We start from the raw sequence: 9513 nt of genomic DNA on the forward strand, positions 1-9513 counted from the left end.
GAAGCAAATAAAATGGACTAGTAAGTATAGGCGGCGGATACACTGCGGAGATGACGGAGCGGAAGCAAATAAACTGGGCTAGTAAGTGTAGGCAGTGGATACCGATGTCATAATATGATCGGATGACAGAGCGGGGGTCAGAGGTGATCGGAGTCTGGGCAGAAGTCCGGATAAGGCAGGAGGGAAAGGAGCAGGGGTGGTGACGTATTAGCCGGAAAAGGGGCGGAGTTCAGGGGTAGTCGGGTCGGGGTTGTGTCGGAGGGGCGGCAGGGCGGACTTGGGCATGGGATGTGACGGCATCCATAGACACACCAAAAGACAGCCCATACTTTTCAATTTGAGCAAGTATATTTTGCTTCTAGCACATTCAGGTTTGATTGAAACATGTTTGTGCTATATTAATGGAATTCTATTAACCATGGCTACAACATGGAAGTATCACATGACCAGGCCAAAACCCATCCCCTGTACATGAACATATTTTGGGAGATTTCAATATTGTGCCCTTTTGGTGTAGCTGGTATCATGGCTGGTCTGAATATATTTTGTAGTTATACAATTATATTCAAGTTATCACTCGCTTAACCCTATGTGATATGTGTGAAATTTGATTTAGGGGCAGGTTACATATGGATGCATGGTTGTGCCAAATATCAGCCCAAACTAACCACAGGGTGCCAAAAAATCGCAGTTACAACATATGAAAACATATGAAATAAGCACCAAATCACAACCCTGGTGTAAATCTGTTGTTGCTGTCCAAATTATGATGTCAGACAATGGCTGGCTGCCAGCCTTGTGATTTGGCGCTTATTTTATATGTTTTCATATGTTGTAACTGCGATATTTTGGCACCCTGTGGTTTGTTTGGGCTGGTATTTGGCACAACCATGCATCCATATGTAACCTGCCCCTAAATCAAATTTCACACATATCACATAGGGTTAAGCGAGTGATAACTTGAATACTGTCAAACTAAGTGCATAGCTAGTAGCTGCAACTACAGTCTAAAGATGAATATATGTTTACATTGCACTAAGTGAATGAACACACCAATATCTCATTGCAATGTAGTGTCTATGATAAATTGAGAGAGTTTGTATGTGTATTTATGTCATTAATTGCAGAGTTGATATCTGTGAACATGGACTTTGTGAACATAGACTTCATCCTGTTGGTCAACAACTCAGAGCAACCATTCAACCATGAAGTACTATATAACATGTTGTATTGGTAACAATGGCCCTCCTCATGGAGTGGCCAGTAAGTAAGAATACAATATGTGATACGTCTACTGACTTGGACATACAAGTGAGTAACAATCTCACACAAGCAAACAGGGCAGAAAAGGTCATCTTTGATGCCCTGAAGCTTGTTACCGAGAGTCTGAACGTCACACTGTGAAGTAGATATTCAGAACAAAAAAAACATGCAATCAAAGCATGAAAACCTTGTCGTTCTGCTCATCGCAGTGGAATTCTGTCTCAAGGTGGTCATAGTCCTGGTTGTGCTGTTGCAGACCTTCAAAGACCAGCTTCACCTTGTGGTAGAGCTCCACTGATGCCTCTTGGAACTTGCACAAAGTGTTCCACATGGTGGCCAGTTTCACCTCACATGCAGCCACCTGAGTTCAGAGCTCACGGAGAGCTCCTGCAGAGCTGTGAGCTCTGAATCCATGTCATGGAACTCAATAGGCCCATCCAGAACCTGGAATTGCCAATGGATGATCACCCAAGGAACAAGGTCTCCATGCTTCACTTACCATGCGATCAGAGTGCATGCCTGTACACATGCCCTATTTCAAACTGAATCAGAAGTGTGCTCCAACTAATATACTACTATGCTACGCCTATGTGACACATCCTGTAAAGATAAAGACAACTTACCTGTAGTGCGGTGAGCCAGCTGTGTGTTGAGATGAAGGACAGATTGTGCAAGTGTGAAACACATTACAACAATCTGCTGTTGCAGTCTGGCCCACTGAGTGCGAGGAGTTGAGGTTGAAGTCAGGAGCAGAAGCACTTAACTAACAGGTCATGGGTGTCAATGAACCCTAAAGCAATGCACTCTAACCCTGAGCTAGGGCTTGAGGCAGTAAGTACTTTACTTACTCTGGCTTATGTAACTACTTACTCCAGCATATCGGAGTCTCAATGATTTTCCCATGGGGATCACTTTGTGTTACACAGGTTGGCAGGAATCATTGTACCTAAAGAACGATCTCTTCATACCTCATTGATCGTAATTGATTGTATAGTGACTACAACGTACATTTCAGAATTGCAAGGAATGCCGGTGGTACCACAGCATCACAGTGGGCTCATCACATCTCGTTGTGGACATTCCCTAGAGACAGGTACACAGGGTGGAATTTCTGGTGGCCAGTAGTGATAGATTAGTGGTCTTATCAAGCCCCATAATCACAGAGGTGAGCATGCCACCATGATAGACTTCTGAGTCTGCAGCGAGTGTATTCTGGGTTGTGCGAGGTTGATGAATATGATGTGAGGGATGAGAAAAGTAATCACATACTGTTTTCTTGAATGCCCAGGTACCAGACATCACATCCGTGAAGAGGTGGCACCCAGGTCCACTAAACTTCTTATACAGCACGTAATCCCATCTTCCATCAAAGTCCACACTGCTCACAATGCTCTCGACAACGCAGAGGGCATCACATGTATGTATTGTATATGTCTTCAGCTTCCATGCGGGGGTGTGTGGCATGATGTGGTTATTGTACTTCAGTTTGAATGTCATCCATACAATATCACCATAGGGAACTGAGTCAATTGTCTGGTACATGTGTTCAGCAGAATTGTATGGGGCTCGGGTGTGGACATTGCCCATTTTGAGTGCCGTCTCCACCTTGGTGTAATGCCAATTGGTGAACTTGAAGTGTGGTCAATTTGTGAACGGCCACCAATCTTCAGCGTTATTGTGAGGCAGAGGTGAAGCTCCCATGGGTAGTACAAGGCTGTCCTCATCAAATGAAAGAGCTTTACATTCAGTCCAATGGCTATGAGTTTATTAACTTGGCATACAAATGATAGGACCTCACCATTGAGTACAGGGTGGAGAATTTTGTATGTCAGAGGCAGTGACAATTTGGGATATCAATGTACCTCTACCAAGTGATGAGTGTAGGCTCACTTTGTTGCAATAGAGTGTTGGCATAGATTGCAAAAACAAGGCATCTCAGAAGAAAAAAAGAGCAGGAGGATCAGCAACAAGGACGGCAGGGAGAGAGGTACAGACTTGGGCTCAAAATTCATGGGTGCAGCCATAGACTTGGCCCCAAAAATGGCATCTGGGTGGCAATTTGTGACTTGTTGTTCTCCTCTCACCATGCTGCTGCACTCTAAAAAGACCCACAAGTGTGGTCTCAGCCAAACTGAAGCCGATAATCTACCCAATGGGGATGAAAGTGAGTGATATATTCAATAGATGCTACCAACAGTACTGGGGTGGCCTTTTCTGGTCGCTGTCTAGGTGTAGCATGGCATATCACCATGACTCTAGCCTGATATCACTAACAGCACTCATCAATGACAGCCTCTGACCCCCAACAACTCAGCCAACTTATGCTCTGACTGTGCACCTGCACCTAGTGAAGTGTGATTGCACACACGCCATCATCACCAAAGGGGACACTGTTGATCCAGTCCTTGAAGCTGAAGAGCCAGAGGAGTCCAACCGGACTGACTCCATTCAACCCATCCACTCTTGGAACCCTGGCTATTGTTCTGGTTTACAAATCGGACTCAACTGGCAAGATGAACAGTGTGAGAAAGATGAAGCAGCATGCAAAAAGGCACAGAAGAAGAAAGAAAAGGACTTACAGAAAGCAATGAAAGCTCACAAAGCAGAACACAAGACCCAAGGAATCAAGTGCATTGCAGAGCTGGAGGTGGTGTGCGAGATTGAGGATGAGGCTGATAGTAAGTATCTTCATAAAAGCACTGCAGATGGCTATCACCTGGCAGTGAGGTTGGCAGGCAGCGCCCAACACAGCGACAGTCTGGAGGGCTTTGACAGTGAGTACAATGGCCATGAGGATAAAAAGTTAGACCTGGACAATGAGCAAGGATCAGACGTTGTCACAAAGGTATGCACTTCATAATATACCTCTAACCCTGTTCAAGCTCACTCGCTGTAGCCGCAGATGAATGAGCAGTGCTGGGCTCAGAAGCACATCAACATATGCAATCAAATCAACTCTGCACACTCCAGAAAACCAAGGTTTGTATTACTACCTTGTTCTACAACCTCATGCCTCTGACTCCTTGCTCAGCACCAACCCTCACAGCACCTCTGTGACTGAACCTTGTGACACATTCAACAATGCATATCTCAAGACTCTACTCACAAAGTCAGCAGCCATGACCCAGGCGCAAGCTGCAACCACTGTGCCCGAAGGCAACCCCTTCGTAGGCTGCCTTCACACTCTTCATGCTCATCATCTTTGAGTGCAGTCATCTGGCAGCATCTCTGCACACTCAGTGAGTTCTGTATAATGACCAGCATGATCAGTGTGATGGCGAGGACCTCTACAACATCGAGTCGCTTATTACCCCTATCCACCCACTACAATGCACCCCAGCGGCCCTCAATCTTGACAACTTGCACATTAGTGACCACACCTTGCCCACTCCTTTGGGGTCTCACTCAGTCACCCTGCTCGCATTCCATTGATTGTGCTCTGATCATGATAGCGCCAACAATGGATATGTGAACAGTTGGGACTTTCATGGAGGCTTGAGCAATGGTGAGAGTGAGGGCATGTCCTCGAGCATGATCACGATTAGGATGCAGCATGGCCATCCATCTAAGGTACGTGCTCAGCTAGAATTTCAGTCTCACTGCTTCTTGTCCTCATGCACCTGTGATTATCAGAGAGTAACACTTGTCACTGTACAACCCACACCACCCTCCAAGCCCAAAGGTCCCAAACAGCATACACATGATGAAATGCCCACATCCAAATCATTCTGGGCTAACAACCTCCCACCCTCGATTTTCATCTTCTATGAGAATAAGCTAATCCCGATGTGCCTCGACATCTTTGGCAGTCTTAAGGACCCTTGGACCATCAAACCTTGGGGTTCTCAAGAACCTGAACACTCTAAAACTCCCCAGTCTGCTCGACATCATTATGCTACTGGCCAATCAGTTCCACGATGGTGACAGCGATCTGGTTTTTGAAGAGAGCAACCTTGTCTATCGTGTGGTACATCATCTCCATCACCTGTGACATGCGCAAGAGACCATCCTGTGCCTCAACTAGATTCTTCAGCCTCATGTTGTCAAGCTGAGGTATGACAGACGGCAAATATTCATTCCCTCATACAAGCAACAAGGGGACTTTAGTGGTTGCATTGTGCAACAGTGACCACAGAGGAGGCTCATATTATTCTACTATTTAGACATCCCAACGTCTCATCCACTGGCACAAGGGTTTTCTCAAACATGCATGCACTGTAGTCAAGGAGGGCAAGAAGGCCTTTTCAAATCATCACAAGGCAGAGATGGGCAAGAATGTGACCTCAGCAGACATCAAGGCATGGCTCTCAAGACCAATGGTGGTGAGGGTTGGTTTCAGGACCCCATCACCTCTGATGTATGTACACCCTCTCGTCGCGCTATGTGATTGACTACTGACCTTTGCTCTGAACAGAACATCAAGCCGCACAGCATGTTCATGTCTATCTACATATTGCATACCTTCATGCCGCACATGGCGACCCTCACCAAGTCATACCTCAAGGAGTCCAAGCCCCAGTTAGGTGCACTTGGAATGGCCGCTGCTGCAGTAAGTTTATGTAGTGTTGCAGGGTCAGGTCAAGTCCAGTTTTTTGACCTCCCGGAGAATAACCGGGGCCATAACTGAAACTGGACTGGCAGGATTGATGAGGACCGGACCGATTGACCGGTTATTTAGCAACTGAACTGAACCATGGTCCAGTTCCCGGTTAAGACCGGTCCTTGACCAGTTTCTTGTGGAAACTCAAACAAATAAATGACAATCTCATATTGTAGCCATGGAGTGTGGAAACCCAATGATATGTCACACTATATATTTTTAATGAAAACATATGTGCTAGAAGTAAAATAAACTTGCCCATATCAGGAAATATGAGCTGTCTTTTGGACTTCCAAGCACCGGATGCCCAAAATAGTAGATTAGACACTCAGAGGCGCTGTCAAGCGCCCACCAAAAGACAGCCTATACTTTCTGATTTGGGCAAGTTTATTTTGATTCTAGCATGCTCACTTTTAATTGAAAAATATAGTGTACTATATCAATAGAATCCCACAGTCAGTGGCTACAATATGAGGGTATTAAGGCCACCAGTTATTGACCAGTTCAGACCGGTTGTGACCAGTTATTTTGCAGTCCTCAACCAGTCCTACAACTGGACCCTGCAACACTAAGTATATGGTTCTCATGTGTGTGCTGTGCAGTGGACTGACATCACTCCTGACAGGTTGAAGTCGCCTTCAAGTGTTATACCAGTAACAGCACCTTTAAACCTCTGGAGGGTGGCTTCAACAAGGTCAGTGGGGGTGGTCTAACCAGCACATGGGTGCGTGGTGGCATCATGAACTTATACAATAAGTGCAACTGCTGGGACAAAATGATGGACATGGCTGTTAGGACCGTGTGCACCAGTCAAACTCTGAATGGAAGTCTGAAGTCTGAAGCCTGAAAGTGTACAGTGAATGAAGACTTTGGCAAAGTTATTGACCAACGCCCGAAGATAAGTTGATGTCTTCAATTTGCAGAAGTCCGACAAAAGGCTCTGGAGTTTATACCGGAGCAAGCTACAAATAAGAGAGTCAAGCAGAGAGTTAGGACCAGAGACGAGACAGAAGTCGTGAGACAGAGGTGGAGGTCTGATGGGGAATCAGATGGAGTTCAGACGGAGGTTGCGGGGTAAGTCAGATAGATTGAGTTCTGAGTAACTGGGTAGTCGAAGGACGAGTAATGAGATATCTGTTATGAACATACTATCAGGAATTTGAATGACAACTGTACTACTAGGTATCCAGAGATACAGTATCACTTTTACCTCTTTTCCTCTAGCATGAGAACACTTTGCTTCTTAGACTAGCTTGTGTTCTCGTTCACTTCTTAGCTTTACTTCTCAGAAGCGCACTGCCTTAGTTGCATAGCCACGGACCACAGTTATGGTACAAAGAAGTACACAGCCACAATACCGGACTAGTGGTTTGCTAGGTCACTCAGTGTTCACGCTTTCTCTACATATCTCTAGAACATTCTTCTGCAGTCTCTCTACATGTATATAAGAGGTGATGCCTCAGAGCAACCCTCAGCTTTCAGTCTCTTCGGAGTATAACCAGCTCTTAGCCAGTTATCTCGCTTTCACCATGATCTTACTAGTGTTCACTTTTGATAAAGTGAACCAGGACTAGCAAGAGTTCAGCAAGGGTAGCTGAACAGAACGACCTGTAAGGCTTAGGTTTAAGGTCACGCTCAAAAGTGTAATATTAGACTGAAAGCTTTATATCTCCACTTATCCAAGTGCAGAGAACCCCCTATACCATGGACCAGAGATATCCCTTTCTCGCTCGAAAGCTGAGAAAGAGAGAGTCGCCCAAGATGGAGGGATTAAAGATAGATCATCCGCTTTTTAGGAGACCCAGAGACGTACAGGAGCAGACAACAAACAGAGGGAAACCACTACCAGAACTACCACACATTCGTATACAGGAAGCTTCAACAGACACATTGAACCTTCCAGTTATACGACCCCAAAACCCAACACCATACAGCCCTCCTAGAAGAGGCTTCTCTATTGTCCACTCAGACACAATAGCTTAGATGATGTTTGACAATATTTGTAGAAATTCCCAGAGACAATATATAAACCCCCATCCCTCAAGGGATAAGAGAGAGGACCTTTTCCCCCCCTTCTCACTCAGGCTGAGTATTGAGAAGACTTTTCCCCTCCCACTCAAAATTGAGTGTACTTGAAGTCATTATCAAGCCATACACATATGTCTATGTTCACAAAGTGAGGCATCCTCGAGCGATCCACTTCGCATTATTAAGTCATATTCAGAGTCATCATACAAGACTATGATAGGTCTACTATTAGTCTCAATGGAGGCTATCAAGTCATAAAGTCATCACACAAGACCTAGGGACCTTCACGAGTTAGCAAAACCTGTGGGTACCCAAGGATAAATCCATGGGAATACCCATGGGTAAGTACATCCGCAGGTGTAAGTACCTGTTTCCCACAGGTTTTCAAGGATGTGGCTATGACTAGGTAAACCCGTGGGTACCTGCACCCTCATGTTGTAGGCACGAACATGGTGTTCTAATGATATGTTACATGAATTTTGCCAATCAAAACTGAGTGTGCTAGAGGCAAAATAAACATGCCCAAATCCAGAAGTATAGGCTTTCTTTTGCGCTCAGTTGCCAAAGATGCCCGGATAAGCCCTCAACTGAGTGCAAAAGACAGCCTATACTTTTGGATTTGGGCATATTTATTTCACCTCTAGCACACTCAGTTTTGATTGGTAAAATTCATGTGACATATCATTAGAACGCCATGTTCATGCCTACAACATGAGGGTGTCACCTGGGTAATCTGCAGGCTGCATATACCCATAGGTATCTGAATATCATACCCACAGGTATAGGTAATCTGTGGGAACATACCTGTAAGGATGTGGGTATGACCTTTAGATTTTGAAAACCCGTGGGTACAGATAATGGGTACATCCGCGGGTCACTCGTGCTGGGTATAATGAGACCTACAATAGGTCTACTATAAGTCCCAATGGGGACTATCATCAAGTATTATCTGGTCATCTCTTTTGGGATATTCCCTAACACTACCCTAAACAACTGAGGTATCAACTGGGGCCACCCCTAGTCCTCGCCTACCTTTAGGAAAATAACCTCCTGGCTGTCAGAGAGCAGCAGAGAGACTACAACTATGAGGCCTTTCACCTGAACAACACCCTTCCCTCCTCACCACTGTTTCTTTGTGATGAGGCATACAAGCCCCAGATTTGGATGGATGGACAGTGGGACAACCCATTTTTTTGCTCAACCTCAGCCTCTTTGCTCACTCACCTGTTGCTTCTCTATAGGCAAGCCTGAGGGCACTACTAATGATAGGAAGGTTGCTGACAATATGAGTCATTCTTTGTATGCCCTTTTATAGAGCAGAGGTCTGGCCAAACAAAGATGAGCAGGGGTGAGGACCAGGCTGCCACACCCATGCAAGCTGATAGTGTGGTCATGGATGCAAGCACCAGGGTTGTGGAATGGGTGACTCACTGTTGAACTCCGAGTGATTACTCGAGTTCCTGTGACCCGTTCAAGTTGCGATTTATTCTCTGTGATGACCACATTGCATACTTACACCTCTCTTTATGATTAGTCGCTCGCTACTTTCCCCTCCGAGTTATCGGCGCTTCTACCACCATTTAATATTTGCGCAGTCCCGGGATTGAACACCCAACTTCCAG

General features: G+C 45.4%; 2 protein-coding genes across 2 annotated transcripts; one reads left to right on the forward strand and one right to left on the reverse strand.

Moving 5' to 3' along the window:
* Positions 1–1186: 1186 nt before the first annotated feature.
* Positions 1187–2850, reverse strand: L226DRAFT_527355 (uncharacterized protein; the record flags this gene model as incomplete). Its single annotated transcript, XM_067679105.1, has 9 exons — positions 1187–1213; positions 1300–1398; positions 1451–1573; positions 1615–1707; positions 1763–1782; positions 1887–2021; positions 2134–2174; positions 2232–2260; positions 2533–2850. 9 exons carry the CDS (start codon positions 2848–2850, stop codon positions 1187–1189), a joined length of 885 nt encoding a protein of 294 aa, XP_067528821.1.
* Positions 2851–5563: 2713 nt separating this feature from the next.
* Positions 5564–5989, forward strand: L226DRAFT_576546 (uncharacterized protein; the record flags this gene model as incomplete). The annotated part of the gene is made up of 3 exons (XM_067685375.1): positions 5564–5620; positions 5678–5812; positions 5966–5989. 3 exons carry the CDS (start codon positions 5564–5566, stop codon positions 5987–5989), a joined length of 216 nt encoding a protein of 71 aa, XP_067528822.1.
* Positions 5990–9513: the final 3524 nt, after the last annotated feature.

Source organism: Lentinus tigrinus (genome assembly GCF_003813185.1).
Source record: "Lentinus tigrinus ALCF2SS1-7 unplaced genomic scaffold L226scaffold_68, whole genome shotgun sequence".
Taxonomy (NCBI): Eukaryota; Fungi; Basidiomycota; class Agaricomycetes; order Polyporales; family Polyporaceae; genus Lentinus; species Lentinus tigrinus.